This window comes from Pagrus major, chromosome 6 (genome assembly GCF_040436345.1).
Source record: "Pagrus major chromosome 6, Pma_NU_1.0".
Classification (NCBI taxonomy): domain Eukaryota; kingdom Metazoa; phylum Chordata; class Actinopteri; order Spariformes; family Sparidae; genus Pagrus; species Pagrus major.
In genome coordinates this window covers 15,469,323-15,488,462 of record NC_133220.1, presented here as the reverse complement: position 1 = coordinate 15,488,462, position 19,140 = coordinate 15,469,323, and the positions used below count along the sequence as shown (strand labels likewise).

Here is a 19,140-nt window from a genome sequence, read left to right as displayed (position 1 = left end):
ATTTGTAATACTTCATATTTATATTATACAGTACCTCATAAATGCTCAAGTGAATATAGCAAATAAGCTGCAACATTCTTATTTTCTTATTATTTTCAACTTATTTTATATAAGTCTTATTTTGTAATCTCTCCGTAACCTCAAGCAGCAGCTAAATCTGCTCATATAAACAATAAATTACATTTTGGAAAATAATTCTAATTAAGATATGATATTTTACTTCATTACTGGCCTCCTAAAACAACATTGTCTCCTGCTTTTAAAGGACATTTCACTGCCCCAAGACAAACAGTTAAACTACCAGTAATATAAACAAATAAATCCCAAGAAAGATCATTAATGGAGACGTTTTGTCGATTGTTGAGAAGCCGGTGTTTTGGAGGATTGAGTTTGCTGCAGGGTAACTGACAAAATGTGTAAACATTTAAAAAAAAGAAAAGGTCTTACCATGTCTTTATAGTTGGGGTAGAAAGTCTGATCAATGAGAGGGAACTTATCTGAACCCAGCCTCTTCTGATTATTGATCAGCTGGGAGAACTGGTGGAAAGGGAAGAGAAAAAACAGCAAGAGAGAGTCAGCTGCAATTTGCACAGACACATGGTTTATATAATCAATGCCATGTTGTTAAACTGTGCTTGGAGCTGTAGAGAGTCAAATGAGAATGACAGAAAATCCTGGAAGTTAATTAAAATGAAATTAACAGCTGCAAGCTCCATTTAAACATCTTTTCAGATTTGCGGGTTGTTGTAGGTGTAAATTAGTTTTGCTGAAACTGCTTACAGCCCAGGGTTTGTCGCAGAGGTTGTAGATGGAGTCCAGAGAGTTGACTGAGGGGATGCCTGCGTACTGCAAACCGATGATCAGGTTCCTAAAATCCTCGTTCTGGGCCATGCTGAAGGCATGCTGGCGCACCAAGACAAAGTCGGGCTTAAAAGACCTGGTGTGAGAGAAGAAGAGGAGGGATAGAGAAGAAATGAGGAAGGCTGAAATAAGAATGCATTTATTTCGGATTACTTAAATCAGTATTTCCCAACATGGTATCTGTGTGCACAAAAATGTAAATAATTTATCTGGTCGGAGTCACTTCATGGTGTCAGGTAAAAGGGTCAAAGCCTGGGTATTTGATTTGAAAAACAGATGTTTTTACATGACACTTCGTGGCAGTTTTGCATGGATGAAATAGAAGGGATGACACTAGAGGAAAAACTGATATGGCCACAAGTGAAAGACAGTATACTTGTCTTTTCCACTGAGGCTGCTGATGAGAGGATAAGCCTCTCTGGCCTCTTAAATTACTAAAAGTGGACGAAGAAGAAAATAAATGTTTTTCGTCCTAGAATAGATCATCATCTGTGAAGGATTTTCACTAAGCACTTTGTTTTGGATTGAAAAATCAGTTTCCCTGGCATATTAAACAAATGAAGAAATGTGATGGTAAGTAGAGCTTTAAGTGGGTTATTGATTGACCACATTATCTTCATTTAAAATGACAAAATTATTAAATCCTGCAACATTATTATAAATCATTAAACAAGCATTGCTCTCTCACTGGCAAATTTGTCCATGGCATTAATAGCATCATTCATGTAGGATTTTCACATGTTTTGTTGAAAGATTTGATATTCACCCTTTAAAAAATAGATTTGAGAAACACTCCACAAAGCTTTATTGTTTCAGCTAAGATTTCAAAAACTGTGCACTCCTCTAGGGAGGAGCCTGTCATGTCCTCCCTCTGATGCAACAACAAAGTTTAGCAAGAGTTAGATCATCAGCTCAGATTATGGTTGTACTTTTCTGTGTTTACTTTTATTTCAAACAGCAAGAAGTTGACAGAGAGCTGAGAATCTGGAACACAAAATTGAGCAGTGCATCTTGAGCAAAACGAGTATTGACCCCTCATGCTTTAATAAATTACTTAGTATAACAGTAAGCATTAGTCAGTAATGATTAAGATATATGGCTGTAAATCAAAATACCACTTAGGAACAATGTTAAAAATAATTTTCGAATGATTTTCCAAGTGTTCACTGTTGCCAAAGTCCTTCATTATTACATAAATGTCAAGCAAACCCCCGAAAAGTATCAAGTGAAGTAAAACTGGCTATGTTTGTCATTGTTGCTGCACAAAAGTGAATCCTTCTGATTGGTTTAGCATGCCTGCACCATGTGTGTGTCATATTTGGGTTTTTAAGTTTGTTGACTTCCTGTTTTATTTTGTAGTTATATCCTCTTGTGTCCTGTTGTCACCTTCTACTTCCTGCCCCCTGGTGTTCCCAGTGTCCTGTTTCCCTCCTGTGTTCCTGTGCTCCTACACCACACACCTGTCCCACACCAGCCTCGTTAGCACTGCCCTGTTCCCAGCGTCTCTCCACCTGCACCTCATCCCCTCGTTACTTTAGTTTGTATTGCGTTGTTCCCTCACTCTTTGTTGATTTGTCTGCTTTCGTCCTCGTGTCTCCTGGATCTCTTGTGCCTGTTCCCCTGGTGCTCATGTGTTCTCTGTGTTCCTGCTTTGTTCCCTGTGGTTTTGTGGTTTGTTCTCAGTTTTTGTATCACTTTTGTATTTTCCTTTTGCCTGCTTTTTGTTGCCAGTTTTTGTCGCCTTCAATTTTTTGTTCACAATTTTGGATTTTTCTCAGTTTAGATCATGACATTAGATCATGTTCTTCTCTGCTTTTGCTTCTGTAGCTGACAGTGATCGTCTCATCAACTTCATATCATTTCTTATTTACCATTAAAGACTGTCTTGTGTCTTAACATGTACGTGATGACAACACAGTTAGAGGTCATGAAAATGTATTCAGAAGTCAAATCATGACGCATCGCTCTCTCCTACATGACAGTGCATTAGGAGACTGTCCTGCAAAGGAGAATGAGAGCATGAATCGTTTCAGCAAGTGCCTCAAAACAACATGTGTTTACATACAAGTGACAAGGCTCTCTAGCAGCTGCAGTAATTATGACTGCATCAGAGGAGGAAGTCAGAGTAGATGGGTCAACAAAACACGGCAGACAGTTGTACATTTCCTGTTTCCTACTGAAAGTCAGCATTTTTTTGTGCTTGACCAACCGATTGACCTTAAGTGCACAATTATTATTATAAACATTACAATGAACTCTGCTGAAGAATCTGGTATTCAAATCTTGGAAAATGGGAAAATGGGAGAAGAATCTACATAGGTTTATAGAAAAAAGCCAAATAGCAGACAATAAAAGGTTCAAAGTTTGAGGTTTTATGATCTTTTTTACGTTTACTTTAAAATGTGTCGGCCTCTGCAGAAAGAACACTAAAAACAACAGGTCTGCAGTTCACAGAAGCTATTAGTGACCAGCGGGTTAAGGGCATAACAATATTCAGTGCATTTCAGCTCAGTGAAAGGTTGATGGTGATATGGCATGACTCCTGTTATTTTTCCCTTTTGTGTTTGAATGTGTGTATAAGGGAGAGGGAATGTGAGGAGAAGCAGTGAGAGAGAAAGAGAGCGAGGGGAGAGGTGTGAGAAAAGAGACTGAGAGAAAAAAACACAGAGTAAAAGAGATGTAGAGAGGAGTGAGAGAAATGAGACAGAGAGAGAGAAAGCTCTGGCACAGTGTGACCACCACCAGCTCATCGTGCACCGAGAATACTAATCAGACACTCCAAGAAACTAAAAAAGACTCTGCTGGAGAGGACACAGCAATTAATGTGACTGTAATCTCTTCATTACTGACAGGAGGCTGGAAAGATCAACATGGTCATGACTCTCAATGTAATACTCTGAAGCAGTGCTGCAGCAACGCCACAGTTATCTTATCTGTAGCTTTCACTTTGGATTTTTCCACCGTGCACTTTTAACCCGATGCCCCGAAGACGTAGATGAAACTAGACTAACAATCTACAGCAATGTTAGAGGATCTGTCAGGCTGGACTCAAACAGTGATTCTTTAAAGGATACGTTTATTATCAAGTCATTATCTTCTCAGCCTTATGCTGACGGACGGCCGGGTGAAGTTTTGTGGTCTACAGAACATTTCTGGAGCCTCACAGCTACAGTAAACAGTGTTGCAGCATTCTCCTAAGAACTGAAGTAGATGGGGGACTTTATTAAAAATGTAAAAAAAACAACAGGAAAGAAAACACAAAATGGCTCCATACAGCTAGTCCTGCATAATCTGCATAAGTCTCTGGGAGCCCAGAGATCCTAAATTGATTAGAAAAGCATACAAACCCTGTCTGAAGTGGGTGCATGAGCTCGAGTGCTTGTCAAGGGTGTAACTAACGTCTTTTCTAATCAATTTGGGATCTTGAGGCTTGTGGATAATTGGATTCCGTTTGACAAGCTGTATAGAGCATTTATGGGTTTTTTTGGGTTGTTTTATTAGATTTTAAAACAAGTCCCTATCTATTTCAGCTGTTTAGGAGAGTGCAACACTATTTTGCTGTGAAGCTCACAGACCCTGCAGTTTTAGGAAAGTATTTAGCTTTTAAAAACGGATCTAAACTGTGTATTTGTTACAAGATTACCAAGATTTATGTTGTCAGTTGGAACGAATGAGCCATGGCCATTTTCATACAGTATGATACTACTATAATTTACTTTTTTGCAGAATTATAACTTTTAAACTGTTAATGTTTCTGATAAATCATAGGTCATAGTTTGGTTTCATCTTTGTGATGTTTTTACACAATATTGGTTCTTTAAATTGATAAATTTATAAAAGATAAAAAGTGATACAATATTAGAATAAAGCTGCAGACCCTGTTGAGACTGGAGTCTGGATAAGATAACATCTTCTTCGGGGCGAGGGTTACTTAGCCACATTGACATTCAGAGCAATGAGCAAAATCACTGCTATGACTTGAGATCGATGGACACGGTGCAATTAGAGAGACAAATGCAGAGTTAAAAAGTCTGAGAAGCCTGCAATGAGCTCAGACAAGAAGACAGACTGAGAATTATGTTGTGAACTCATTACTTTTCTCCACGGCGAGTTTATGTTTGGCTGAGACTGAGAACATGATGCAACTTTGGAGGTCTACTCGATAAGGAGCTCAGATGAGACATGTCGTAAAAGATTAATATCTCTGTGGAAAGGACAGCGTCACGATAGGTGAAGGTGAATCACTCTGTCTCCTGTGATGAATCCAGACTATCTTAGGCAGTGGTCAGTGTGTGTTTGTGTCGAGCATGTGCGGACCAACCCCTCATAAAGTGTAATGACAGGGCAGAGATGTTAATTGTCAGACTGAGGCTGCCGTCTTCATTTCCTGTTGGTGAGCAGTGGGAGTTACAGTCTTGCTTAATCACTGCAGACTTCAGCTGGGACACTGGTGTCTGTGTCAGTGTGGTCTGTGGTGTGTGAGTGGGTCTGTGTTATTGTCTGGCTTATAGTCCATTCACATGTTTGGACGCAGATCCACTGTGCCAGTCAGTGGGTTGTAATGGTTGTGGTCGCACGCCTCTGCTCCTTTTCCACTGATCAGAAGTCGAAGTAAACAAGTGCTTTTATTATTTCCAAGAACGTTTTGAGGTTTTTCTGTCTGAACTTGCAGAAAGGTCTTCAGACTCTCATTAATTAATGCACTGATGCACAGACATGGTTCAGCAGCACTGGGCTGGGGTTTGAAAATGGATGCAAGTCTGTTTGTGCTCATGCCAAATGTCCTCCGACATTGTTGTGAGGACTCTCGGCTAATTCAGGGGTAGGTTTAAGTACAAAATATGAGAATATAAGAAAAGAGTTTAAATATACAGGTGCTAATGGCATTGGTGAGATAATTTGCTGGGTTTTGTTTGGAAGTTTTTGGTTTTATTGTGGACTTGTAATTACCTCCGCCAAGGAGTTTATGTTTGGACCTGCGTCTGTTTTGGTCTGTTTGTTTGTTTGTTTGGTTAGTTTGTTAGAAGAATTACAAAACACTAAATGGATTTCCATGAAACTTGATGGAGGATTAGCCCAGAAAAGACCCCATTAACTTTTGATGCAGATTTGGATAAAGCTATGAATCCAGGATTTTTGATGCAGTTCCTAGATCTGGTGAGCGGGTTAATGGTTAAGCACTTATGGGTACTTATACCTTTTTGTGAGGACCAAGTGTATTTGCAAAAATAATCAAATTCATGTCTGAAGCAGGGACACTTCTGTAAAGAAAGAGGGTTATTTCTGCTTTAGTTTAGTGTCAAGGGATGATGACCATTTGGTAGGATAGCAGGTGAGATTATGTTAGTGTTGAATGTTACTGTCAAAAGGTTAAAGAACTGCAGTTAAATTAGTATTAGGGGTTTGGGAAATGGTTTTGACTCAAAAATAAGCTTAGCTTGATCACTGAGTCACTGCATTTTTGCGTGTGTGTGTGCTTTTACAGCTGTCTTTGTAAGATATAACCGATTTGAGTTTGAGACCTGGGGAGTGAGTATACTTTTGGACCTTCAGAGGGCTGTTTGAGGGTTAAAACTTGGTTTAATGGTTTCCCACAAGGGTAGAAGTGTGTGTGTGTGTGTGTGTGTGTGTGTGTGTGTGTGTGTGTGTGGACATGTATTACTCATGTTGTGGGGACAAAACTCTGTTTACACAGTCACATTGTGGGGACCCATTTTCCTTATGGGGACGTTACGCAATTCAGACAAACAGTTTGACCTGATGTAGATCTAAGTGTGACGAAACGATGTCTTTAAAAAAACTTCCCTTTCCAACAATCCCTTATAATGTAAACCACCAAACTTTAGGGTGAAGACTTGGTTTAAGGTAAGGGTAAGGTTAGGTTTAGGTTCTCCAATAAATGAATGTAAGTCTTATGTCCCTTAAAGTTATGGAAACATAATTATGTATGTATGAAGGTGTAGTGTACGAGGTACTGACCTGACCACTTTAGTCCCACCCCTAATGACCTGCATGTCCACGTTACAGGTGTTATTTGAATGTGAGACGAGGTTGACCTCTGAGAACTCAGCCTGTGAGGATGGAAAGAGGACAGAACACAAGCAGACAGTTTCATCAGCTGTAAACATTAAGTCTTGACACAGAGGTGATCAAATACACATAAATCCCATTAAATGGTAAATGCTGCATTATCATAAAGGGCAATGTTGTAAATGGTTCAGGAAGCAGAATACCAGATGATTATATTCTCAATGTTCAAGGTTATTGTGCAGGATAATGTGTAATTTGTCATAATTACAGCTATTTTTTTTATACCAGGAACATCGTTCTTTTTTATCATTTGAAATGATGACTTGTACTTGGAGCAAAACAAACTGTAATTAAATAAAGAGTTACTTTCTTCAAACAAACGTTCCTTGCAGAAGCACTAGAGACTGGTCGCATTATATATAATATATGGCATATGGTTTTTCAAGTAAAGTAATGCACGTACGCCTGTCTTTGGTGTGGTTCAAACATAGTGAGGATTTCTCTGTGACTCATAGCTGCCGACTCCTGTCTCCTCTGCCGCCTATTCTCGTTTCTGTGGTGAGGCTTGAGGTTGTAATTTAACTGTCAACATCCATTAGGTGTGAAACTGTTCAGTGTGAAACCCCACACAACAGTCATCTCAAACGCAGTAACCAAGTACTGCAGAATGGTTTGCAGTTTAGGCAGTTCAACCAAAATGAAACCAAAGTGTCACATGCATGTACAGTGACCCTAACATGATATCAAGATTGTGGTGTAACTTGACTTTTGAAGTAGTGGTGGTTTTGAAAGTATGGTTGGACATTTATACCCAATTAAATATAAACAGCATAAAAAATATTTTTTGCTGAGGATGACAAACAGTTTCTACTTGGCAGATGGGATTGCAAACCACTGAAACACAAATTCATGATGTTTTGATAAACTTCCTGTCCACAGCAAGTGCCGACCCAATGTGACATCACCCACTGGTTTGTGTGACTACCTTTTTAAAGCTTTGAGTTTGGCATTGCAGCCATTGCCATCTTTGATTTTTGGAGCCACAAGTGACCATATTTTGACGTGTGGGTGGTGCTGGCGAGGATATCCTGATTAGATCTCACTCTAAACGGGACCATAATATACAATGTTAACATCATATTGAAGAAGACCTGAAACTTACAATTGAGCTTATAAACTTATTAGGAAACTATATACTGAGGTAATAAATCAAGTGAGAAGTAGGGTCACTTTAATCATAAGTTTATATACAATCAGACTTCTTGTTGCTACCAGTACAGTTGCTCCTATGTAGTATCTTATACAGTCAATGGTCTACAGCTGTGCTAGAGGTCCTCGGGTGCTTAGAGCTAAATACAAGCATTAGCATGTTTATATGCTCACATGACAATCTTAGCATTTTGATGTTCAGCAGGAAATTACCATGTTCACCATCTTGGTCTAGCCTGTTAGCGTGCTAAAACTTGCTATTTAGTATTAAGTACAGAATAATGTCATTAGTTTTACTAGTGTTTGGTCAAAGAGCCAAAGAATTGAGGAAACAATGACCTGAAGAAAAAGCCAGTTTTATTAACTTTACCCTTGATAACTAGTGACCTAGAATACCTGTAGGAAACTCATCCAGTAGTTGTCAAGTAATTTTACTCAAAACCAAATATGTATATCCCATTGTGATGCTAAAGGAAACATCAGGAGTTTATTAGGATTCATCCTCGATTCATTAGAATTCATCCTATGGGGACCATGAATGTCTGCTCCAACTTTTGCGCTAATTCATTCCAGTGATGTTGATCCTATGGACTTTGCTGATCCCCTGACTTTTCGTGTGGTGCCAGAGTAGGGGTTTCTGGCACACCTTCACCAACACCGCCTGACGTTTTTTGCCTTGTGGCCTTCGTCAGGGTCAAGCTGAAACACATCAGTCTAATAATAAAGTTGTTCTTTATACTACAAGCAATGCTGGAGCTTTTTGACCTCTTTTGACTTTTCCCCTCCTCAGTGCACCTTGGAAGGAGGTGCCAGAAACCCCTACTCTGGCACCACATGAAAAGTCAGGGAATCAGCAGTCCATAGGATTTGTGTGGAGCCATGTATGTGTATAAAATGTAATGGGAAACCATCATATAGTGGAAATTTTTAATTAGTAGACTGGCCAACTGACAAACGCAGGCTCTGGAGAACTTGTTGCAGCAGCACACACAGGAGGATAGACTTGGTGAAGTTTTTTTTACATGTTATTCACACTTTTCTAAATTGACACCTTTTGCTTCTTTGTCACTTTAGTTTCTGTCTAGGAACTTATAACCAGCTGCATAAGCAGCAGACAAGTAGATCTTCTCTGAGAGAATCTTTTGTTTTCATTATAAATGTGGTTGGGCACCAGTGTCTCAGCTTGTCTGTGAAAACTTGTGCATTTCCATATCAAAAGCAACTATGGTGTCAGTTCACTTTCATCTATGTTCTGATCCCTTTCAACCTTTTACGAATGATTCTGCTGAATGGTAGATCTATAAAATCAAAATGGTACCTGCTCCACTTTGATGTCAAAGTCCCCAAGGACCTTCTTTCCCCGAAACACTTTGGCCCTGAAAGAGAGAGAAGAGAAGAGATTTAGTTTTGTCATGTGTTCGCTCTCAGTTGTCTATGCTGCCCTCTGCTGGGCATCACTCTCCCTGTGGAGCAAATGTCAGAAAGAAAATGGATGCCTGCTAGTGCACTTTTAATGGTCAAACTTTCTCAGCTGTAGGAGAATGTAAATTCTAATGAGCTTTTGGAACAGCTTCAAAAGACGCAGCAGATCAATGTGGCCATACCAAAACTGCAATTAGTGTCATGTCAGTGGGTGGTAATATCACATTCTGGTTGGGGGCTGCAGTTCTGCTGCAATATTAAATGCCGTCTTGCAGTTTGGATGATGAATGTATCCAATAACAGTGAGGTTTAGTGTTGACTTCTTAATATCTCGACTGCCACTTGCACAAAAGCGATGTAGGAATAGATTGCAAGTAAACACATGCAGGCGGGCAGGCAGATGGAGAGAAGACAAAGACAGACAGACAGAGAGGACGAGACAGGCAGGGAGGCTCAGGCTGCCAGCCAACACACAAACAGACAAAATGCTCCGGACGTCTCATCTTACACAACATTGTAAATGGATCGCAGATGGTTTACACAGCGTCCATCAACACACATGGAGGCTAAATGAAGCAATAACCAATGTTTTTAAAGTCCTGATAATAGTCCTAAAATAGACTTCAACCAGTCTTGTCTTTTTTCACTTTTCTTATCTACAATATAGAATATTTAGTGAAATATAACAGCTCCTTAAGCACCCTCGAATACTCAATAAAAAAAATTAATCTCCACCAAACACTATGCCAACTTATGCACCATAATATGAAGCTAAATCAAATCATATTTGTGCTTATGGTTCCTTCTCCGTGCCAAATTAAATTAAAAATGTATGTAAGAGTCCTTCCATATAACCTCACAGGACTGTGTAGTGCAGCACGAAGGCATCTGGCTTGTTAGTCTGGTTCATTAGGTTCAGACCATCTGTGAGGGAAACACTCTGAGGGTATGAAGCCGTAACTTCCAACAATCAATAACCATGCCAGGGATATTAGTGTCCTCAGAATTATAGCAATAGATCTTTCTCAGCCCCGTGAGAAGGTGCAGTTCTGTTGGTGTGTGTGTTTTTATTTTAAGAATGGGCAGCTGCTTGATCACACTGTGATGTAGCTGTGATGACGCCCAAACATCAACCGCTGAAACCTTTCTGAGATCATTAAAAACAAACACAAACAGAGCACATTTTTCTGACTGAAAAATATCATCACTCCCTGCAGCTTTCGGCATGTGTTCAGTATCTGTGGTGCACAATGCAAAAACAATACACCAAGATATGACACAGGGAAACACAGTAATGGACATTACATTGTTCTACAGCAAGGCTGCTGATGCAACTTACTAATTTAACAGCGTAATGTAGCTACAACACAGCAAAACACACCAAATTTTACTCCATCTACCAGAGCTGTGGCTGTCTGTGAGACGTCTCTACAGGACACACATGCTTGTTACAAAAGGAAAAAGACAATCCGTATAATAGTAATGCTTTTATGTTTTAAAGCAGTATCTTTTGGCCACTTGGGGCAACAGAACAAGCTGTAAACACACCACTGACATATAAAGTTGATAGCAAAAGTGTAAACTGTTTACATTAATTTAATTAATTTGGAGTTTGGTACTGCTCAGTGTTGAGACGATGTAAGACACAAACAATCTTAATCTTATCTATGATTTGTAGGATCCGTTTCAGACTAAAAGGAGAAATGTTCAACATTTTAAAGACTTTACACCCAAAGTCTGTATATCACACTTGGCTCTAATCTGAAAAAAGTAGCACTGTGGAGTGAAGCTCTGTCACGTACCAACACAAATTTACAATCGCTTTTGCCCTCAGGCCAAACTCTCACTCCACATAGTGTTAAGAATGTGGGATTTGAAATGTTTTTCTCTCTCTTTTTCTGCCTATTTCTTCTCTCATCCATCCATCATTTCATTTTCTGGTGTGTAATGAGCATTGCAGCCTCACCAGGAAGCTAAAATGGCAACAGATTTGAGTCCTGTTCGTCTAAATGGTGCCGCAAATTTTAAGTTGTAAGCAATATGTCATCTCTGACAGGTCATCCCTGCAGTTTACTGTATTCAATTTCTAGACCCAATAGTGGCTTATAACAAGACTTGAAAACTTCAAGGAGTGCAAGTCAGCAATATTTCCTTTATGATCTGTTAAGGATCTTTACACATAATTAGTTTTTTTTTTCTCTCAATAGGGCAATTATTAAGCAAGCACAAGTACTTTGATAAGGAGAGAGTTGATACATCCTCAGAGACAGATACCCACGTTTTGCTAAAACATGGCGGTGTTACATGTGGCACAAGACTTAAATTATTCATGCAGTAGTACACACCACTGAGATTTGCTGCGGCAGAGGTCAACATCTTGAAGAAATGTTTTCTGTGTAATTCTCTGAATCATAAATGGCTGGTACTCTAATCTTATGTGTGAAGGATTAAAAATAAATGGAGATACTGTCGATGCAAGCATAAATTCAAGTGTGATTTAAATGGATTTTAAGATGGAGCCAATTACATTTTGTTGGCACCACCAGCCCCAAACCGGCGATGAATGCTTTAAAAAAGAGGCCTGAGGCAATATAATCTTTTGTAATCCCAAATTGCAGATGCAGTATGTTACCAAGTGGCAACCATTTAAGTTTCTATAGTAACTGCTGCATATCTGTTGATTTATTCGGGCATTGTGGGTGATGTTAAGATTTAGACCTTATTCTCGCTAATACCCAAATGCAGCTGGAAATACTTTGAGTTAAGAGAGACAGAAATGAAGGTGAATTTATATCTCAAGGAGACACATCTGGAGTCAACATCTGAGAAGTGGAGATGGTTTTGAGGATAAGAAACACTAACTTATACAGTATATGTAGTAAAAATATAAATGATAATGTTGATTAAATAAGTAGCATGTGGTGCACAATATCAATCACCGCTTGTAATCTGCTGTACTGTTGCGCCTCATCCTCCTCAGTGAGTGTAACTTAGTAACGGCTAAGCAACAGCCGTGATGCAGGTTGTGGACCTAACGAGGATGTCGCTCTGTGCTGGGCTAAATTAATCAGCTGAGCTCTGTTGACTCAATTTTCTTTTCAGGGTCATCTGATGCGCTCCCACTTTCTTTATTGATCTGTGGAGTCAAAGAGTCTGAGACAGGCGCACAGTCCTATAGAAACTGAGCCTTTCAAATCCATGCCAGGTAATGACGGAGAGGAAAAATTGACAAAGAGAAGCAGAAAATAGAAAGAGAAAAATAAAAGGAATGACTAGGGGAAATATGGAAGATTACGGAGATACCTGTCCGCTTAATCGCAATCAGGACTCAGCTGTCAATCAAAACATTCACCCCTATAGCATCAAATAATCAATTAAAACAAGTTTTAACACAAACCATCTTCATCTGGGAAAAAATGCATTTAATTTGTACTGAGTTTTTAGTTTGGCCCATGTCCCATCTGCTGACATTAAGGGGATGGGATTTATGGCCTTTTCTCCAGCCAGACACCAGGGGGAGATCGAGATGTTTTGGCTCCACTGTTGAGCAGCTGTCATGTCGTCCATCTTTATATCATCCTCATCATGTTTGAGCCATGATTTATGATCACTTGGTTGCTAACTATTTCCTCTGTTCCCACAGACTGCAAGAAAATCCTAAAATTGGCTACACATGGGTGCTTGATCGCTAAAGGGTCATCAAAAGGTCAGAATCAGCTCGAGATACATCCTCCTGAAGCTATGTTTACATGCACTGAAGTCCAGTTTAGCTTCACCAGTGAGCTAACCTGACAAATATCACATTATGACGGGCGATGTTCCTCATCCCTCTCTCTCCAATCACAGCCAAATACCCACTTTCCCTCTATATGCATAATTTTTTCCCACCCTGTCCCCTCTGTGATTATCATGATCGATTCCATGCAAAGACGCATTAATGGGATGTATGCATAGAAATGAACCATGCATGATAAGCGAGCGCAGTTTAATGGGTTTGGTGAGACATCAGTGATCCCGCAGGGGCAGGTTGCGTTGCCATGGTGTTTCAAAACGTCCATCATCAGTCTCTATTGTCGGCCAATGGATAGAATCAATGACGAGATTCAAGAAATTTCCCATAAGCCAGAATTCTTTTTACATAACCTAGACAAAAACCCAGCATCTTTCTCTGGCGCCGAACAATGGCTCTGGCAACACCTGACCGTACACGCCCTGACCTTTTCATCACCCGATTTACAAGTGGCGTGAAACAAGACTCTGACTACCGGGTTGAAAGGGCGCAGAAAGTGTTCGAGCGGTCCCGTCATCTCGAGTGCAGTGGGAGGAAGCAGGAGTGTAATTATTTGGATAGCTGGCATACTGTTAGTGTGCAGGTGCAGTCAGACAGAGCGAGGGCAAGAAAATGAGTGGAAGGAGAGACACAGGGGCTGCAGACTCTGCTGGCTGCACACCAAGAACTCATTTTCAGTCTCTCTGGAAGCTTTTTGACTGGATGCCACCATGTACTGTATTTTATTCAAGGCACCATTGTTAGTGAATGCCACAGAGGTATCAACTGTTGCAATTCTAGCAGAGGTGGCAAAAGTACACGCATTATTTACTCAAGTAAAAGTAAGAAAGCACAGGCTCTGAAATGTACTCAAAGTATAGAAGTAAAAAGTATCCCCGAAGGACACTTCGACCGGCCATTTCTGTGCAATGCTAACTGAACCTCACGTCACATAAATATAATTCAGAGACTATTAACCTTTAAGTTAGAATCAGTAGGATTTGTCCAAGCTGTTCGTAAACGCACCAAAAAGACGTTTTGGGCTGGTAAAGCGTCCCGAGCACAGCAATAAATTAATAAAAGAAATTCAGGAAGATTGCTGCAGGGTCTCTGCTGGTTTGAGACACTAGAACGCCTTTTCTCCACATTCGAGTCTCCCTTTCTGTCTGTTTCTGTCTTGTTATGTGTTTTCGTCTGCCGTGCGTGATATGCACTGATTGAAATCAGTCTTGTGATGTTGGGAAGACGGCGAGCAATGATCCAAAATAAAAATAACTGATAATTTCCCTCAAATGCATTAAAACTAAAGTCATGAAAATGAAAGTCAGGTCATATACATGTAAAGTGAAGCAGAAATCTTAACATTGTAGGTAGCCTATGATACGAACAAATGTATCAGTGGTTTGTAGAAACATTAACTGCCAACATTTGATCCTGGTCTGCTCTCAAATCACGAGTTGGGATGTGGCCATGCATGTTGATCATTTCACTACTTTATGTGCTAAATTACTAGAAAAATTATTCTAAATACGACTCCGATAGAAGACAGGAGGGAGGAAAGCTGATAGTAAGAAAACAGCATGCTGCATAGGCAAGGCAAGGCAAGGCAAGGCAAGGCAAGGCAAGGCAAGTTTATTTGTATAGCACAATTCAGACACAAGGCAACTCAAAGTGCTTTACAGGTGCATACAATTACAGTAAAAGCATTTAAAAAAAACATTAAAACAAAACATTAAAACAAGTTAAGAAATAAAAAACATTAAAACAAAACATTAAAACAAGTTAAGAAATAGGAAAGTATGCTAAAATAGAATAGGTTTCCTGCTGGATTTACCTCCCATTGTTCTACTTGTCACTCATTCCAGTGCACTTTATAATTATCCTTAAGACCCGGTCGTCACCGCGAATTCAGTTTGTTTACGCTACAAATTCTGAAAAAGCAGCCAACCAGCGGTGATAACCTTAAGAGACCCCTTGTCTCCACTTGGTTCCACTCGGCCCTGAGTTGGCCCCCAATCCAGCGGTAAAACAGCTTAATAGGAAAAAACACCTTTTTTTCCTATTAGCTCCGACGTTCCCAGAACCCGGTATTACTCTGCCCTGAATTGGTCCGAGTCGCCCAACTATCACAATGATCAATAGAAATCCAGCAAAAATTACTATTCACAATAATAGAAAACCAAAGTCACAGCAACTCAATGTGCTTTACATAAAAAAGGAAGCATAAGACAGAAAAAAAAACAAACAAACAAAACACTGAAAACAGAGTTAAAAGCAAGAGCAAATAAAAGTAAAATAAAAGAAAATAGATAAAGTTTTAAGTTCTCAGCTATAAGCACGTGAAAAGAGAAATGTTTTTAACCTGGATTTAAAAGTGCTTACAGTTGGGGCTGATCTCAGTTCTGCTGGTAGTTTGTTCCACTTGTGTGCAGCATAGCAGCTAAATGCTGCTTCACCATGTCTGGTCTGAACTCTGAGCTCCACTATCTGACCTGAGTCAGTAGATCTCAGAGCTCTACTGGGTTTGTACTCTACTAACATGTCATTCATGTATTCTGGACCTAAACCATTCAGTGATTTGTAAACCAGTAGCAGAACTTTAAAATCTATTCTGTAGCTGACTGGGAGCCAGTGTAAGGTCTTAAGAACCGGGGTGATGTGATCTGATCTCTTTGTTCTGGTTAAAACTCGAGCTGCAGCGTTCTGAATGAGCTGCAGCTGTTTGATGCTTTTTTGGGGGAGACCAGTCAGAAGACCGTTACAGTAGTCTAGTCTACTGGAGATAAAAGCATGAATCAGCTTCTCCTGATCAGTTTGGGACATAAAACCCTTAATTCTGGATATGTTCTTAAGTTGATAAAAGGCTGATTTGGTGACTGATTTGATATGGCTGTTGAAGGTCAGATCTGAGTCTATCAGCAGCATGCTGCATACTAAAGAGGACTGGCTGCATTTTACCCAGCAACACTGATATTGTACTTGGTAATGCCAAAGTGATGCGGCAGCACAACACAGGCTGAGAGGCTCTTCATTCATGTGGGACTACAGTAGAAAACATCAGAAACACGAGCTGTTCAGTAACAGTCATGGAAATAACAGAAAAACGTGTTTCTTTTCCTCTACATGGCTTTGTCCACTAACTATATAATCTAATGTAAATGTCTTCATACAAACTTTACTTGTGTTGATTTGCTGCTCAGGTTAATGTTTGTCATATTTCATAATGTTTCCTATGTACCTGAGAGAGGTAACTGTCTGACTTGAGCTGGATTCAGTCTCTTCCCCATGTGCTTGATGTTTGGATGAGGTTGACTCTTTTTAAACTGTAACTGGTGTACTCTCTTCACCAGGTCTCCCTCGTAAAAGAGATTTCACTGTCGAGGGACTTCCTGGCTGAATAAAGGTTAAATAAATAAATCAATAAACAAGCCAGCCATCTGATGACACAGACGACCGCAGCAAATCGCTCAGAGACTCATCACATCACACAGACACTGAGTGCTCAAACAAACAAACAAGATTTTTCTTTTCAATCTTCCACTTTGCAGGGGATCGGTGTTTAGTCTGAGATTCGTCCTTCTGTGTCTGTAAGTGTCTCAGTGGACGTTACAGTACGAAGAAAAGCATCTGCTCCAGAGCTCTGATTGGCTGCACCGACTAAACACACACAGCATACAAAACTTCAAGTCAGGGGTATTGGCTTATGTGCTCTGCCCTGAGGCAAAGGTGTCCCTTGAATTATTCAGCTGCAGCACAGGAGGCTGTAACACCTAGCGTGCCTTTGAGTGTCACGTCAATGTGTCTGGCAAAAGCTGTATGTTTTATGGAATACTGTACAACAACAACAACAACAACAGCAATTGTTTATCAGCTGTTAATAGCTACATAATGCTATATAAAAAGTGCCTTTTTGGGAAGTGGTACATGAATCTTAGTGCGTAGAAAACATGCAGTATTTTCAGTTGGCTTGTCCTGAAAAATAAATAATGCACTTATATTTAAGTCATTAATGTTCTGGCTGTCGAGCAGTTTTGCTGCATCATTGAAGAAACGAGTGTTAGCGATGGGAGACTGTGTTGGTGTCTGTGTGGCGGGGGAAGCATCAGTTTGTTTGTGTGGTTTTATTACATTACTGTGATACTCTACAGGCCAGGCTGTGCTCTCACGAAGACACACATGCACATTTAGATGCTGTTTGTGTGTGTGCTAGAGCGCCCACTGACAGCACATCTGCTTTACTGGAAAAGGCTCATCGAGGGAACATCTTGAAACTAACAGCGGAGTCGATTGTTGTCTTGAGGTTTCACTTCTTGAGTCCTGCCTGCAGATACTGAGAGCATGTGTGTGCGTTGGTGTGTGTGTGTGCTAAGCGTGGGTTGGGTTTGGGTGTCTGGGAGAGCGTACTTATTGTGCTTCTTGTCCTTGGAAAGCAGGCAGGAGTGACAATTTTTTTTTTAATCTATTCTCTGTAATTTGACAGCTTCGTTTTTACTTCAAGCTGCAGATTTCTTTCTTCTTCTCTTGTACCTTCTCTTGTTCCTTGCCTAGCCTCACTGCCTCACAGTCATTTCCTAACATTTACCTTGTCATACTCTGAGCAGAACGACATTACAGTTAGATTTTACTCACTAAAGTGCATTTGCAGGTAAAATGTTTTTTCTTCTTCTTATTTTTACTGTCCTTTGTGTCTGTACGCAGTGGAAAGTAGCAAGGTACCTTTACTGCCTTTACTGACATTTCAGAGGGAAATATTAAAATATTTCTTTTTATATTTCTTTTACTTTTTATTTCAGCTCTGCCAAGGAGGTTATGTTTTCATCTGTTTCTGTTCAAATCAGGCATTTTCACAGTAGGTGGCAGGTATTCATGAGCGAGTACAATTTGATGCAGATCCAAATAAAAATTTGGACTGTACATACAAAACATGTCATTTTATAAAATATGATGCTTTGTTATTGGTTCAAAAACAGTAGCTCCACCTTGTCAATATGAAAATACTGCGTACACAAATTAACATATGTTATTTACAGAATTAATTCTTTTAATTTTAAAATATTAAGTACATCTCACTTCAGATAATGACATACTTCTACTTAAAGGGGCTCTGTGTTGTGCTGGAAGCCGGTTGTTAGTTCATGTTAGCGGACCCAGGTCTAAACTAATGCTAGCTACTGTTCAAAAAGTGAAAGTGCTCTCTTGGATGACCCTACGATATATCAAACATGATAAAGTTCTCTGTACACAGCCCTTCCAGTGCCCTTCATTATTTTGACAAACCACCTTTACAGTCAGTCATTTTCCAACAGGAGTTTTCACAGTCAACTTTTGAATGCCATCTGACACTTGCAGCAAGTCACCGGAAATGATTCAGTCTACGATTTTCAAACAACATGACAGCTTGAGCAGAAAAAAAAATCTCAACTTCACCACCACAAAAGGCTGGTTCGGAAACGTTTCAGGCGTAAAAAGCAAGCAGTGCATTTGCTGAATTTGTGATTGAATGTAATTACCATGGCTAGACTAAAAGTTTGTTCACAACATTTGGCAGACGAGCCTGGGACGGATTATAAACTGATCGGCTGTGTCAGCTCATTATGGCTTTCAGTCATTAATATTAATATCAAGATGTAAATTAACATGAAGACAGAGAAACTGACAAATTGAGCGCTCCACTGAGAGTAGAAATGGTAATTAGGAAATATTAATTGATGCTCTTATAAAAAGAAATCCATAATGTACACCTGTTGGATGTTTTTGGAAATTGACTTAAGAAGAAGCCCTGCAGCTAACAAGTCAATTAAAGCGGCTGCAACAGCTTTAAAAAACATTTTTGGACATGTACAGCTATT

The 19,140-nt window shown here is 39.7% G+C and overlaps 1 protein-coding gene across 1 annotated transcript in view; it reads right to left on the bottom strand.

The window, feature by feature from the left end:
* syn2b (synapsin IIb) overlaps positions 1 to 19,140 on the bottom strand; it is an 88,560-nt gene that overhangs the window by 28,923 nt on the left and 40,497 nt on the right. The window contains exons 3-6 of the mRNA XM_073467999.1: positions 9,419 to 9,476; positions 6,841 to 6,932; positions 781 to 937; positions 448 to 537 (exon numbers count right to left, since the gene is read on the bottom strand). Of these exons, the coding sequence (XP_073324100.1) occupies positions 448 to 537; positions 781 to 937; positions 6,841 to 6,932; positions 9,419 to 9,476 (397 nt within the window). The remainder of the gene's footprint in view (positions 1 to 447; positions 538 to 780; positions 938 to 6,840; positions 6,933 to 9,418; positions 9,477 to 19,140) is intronic.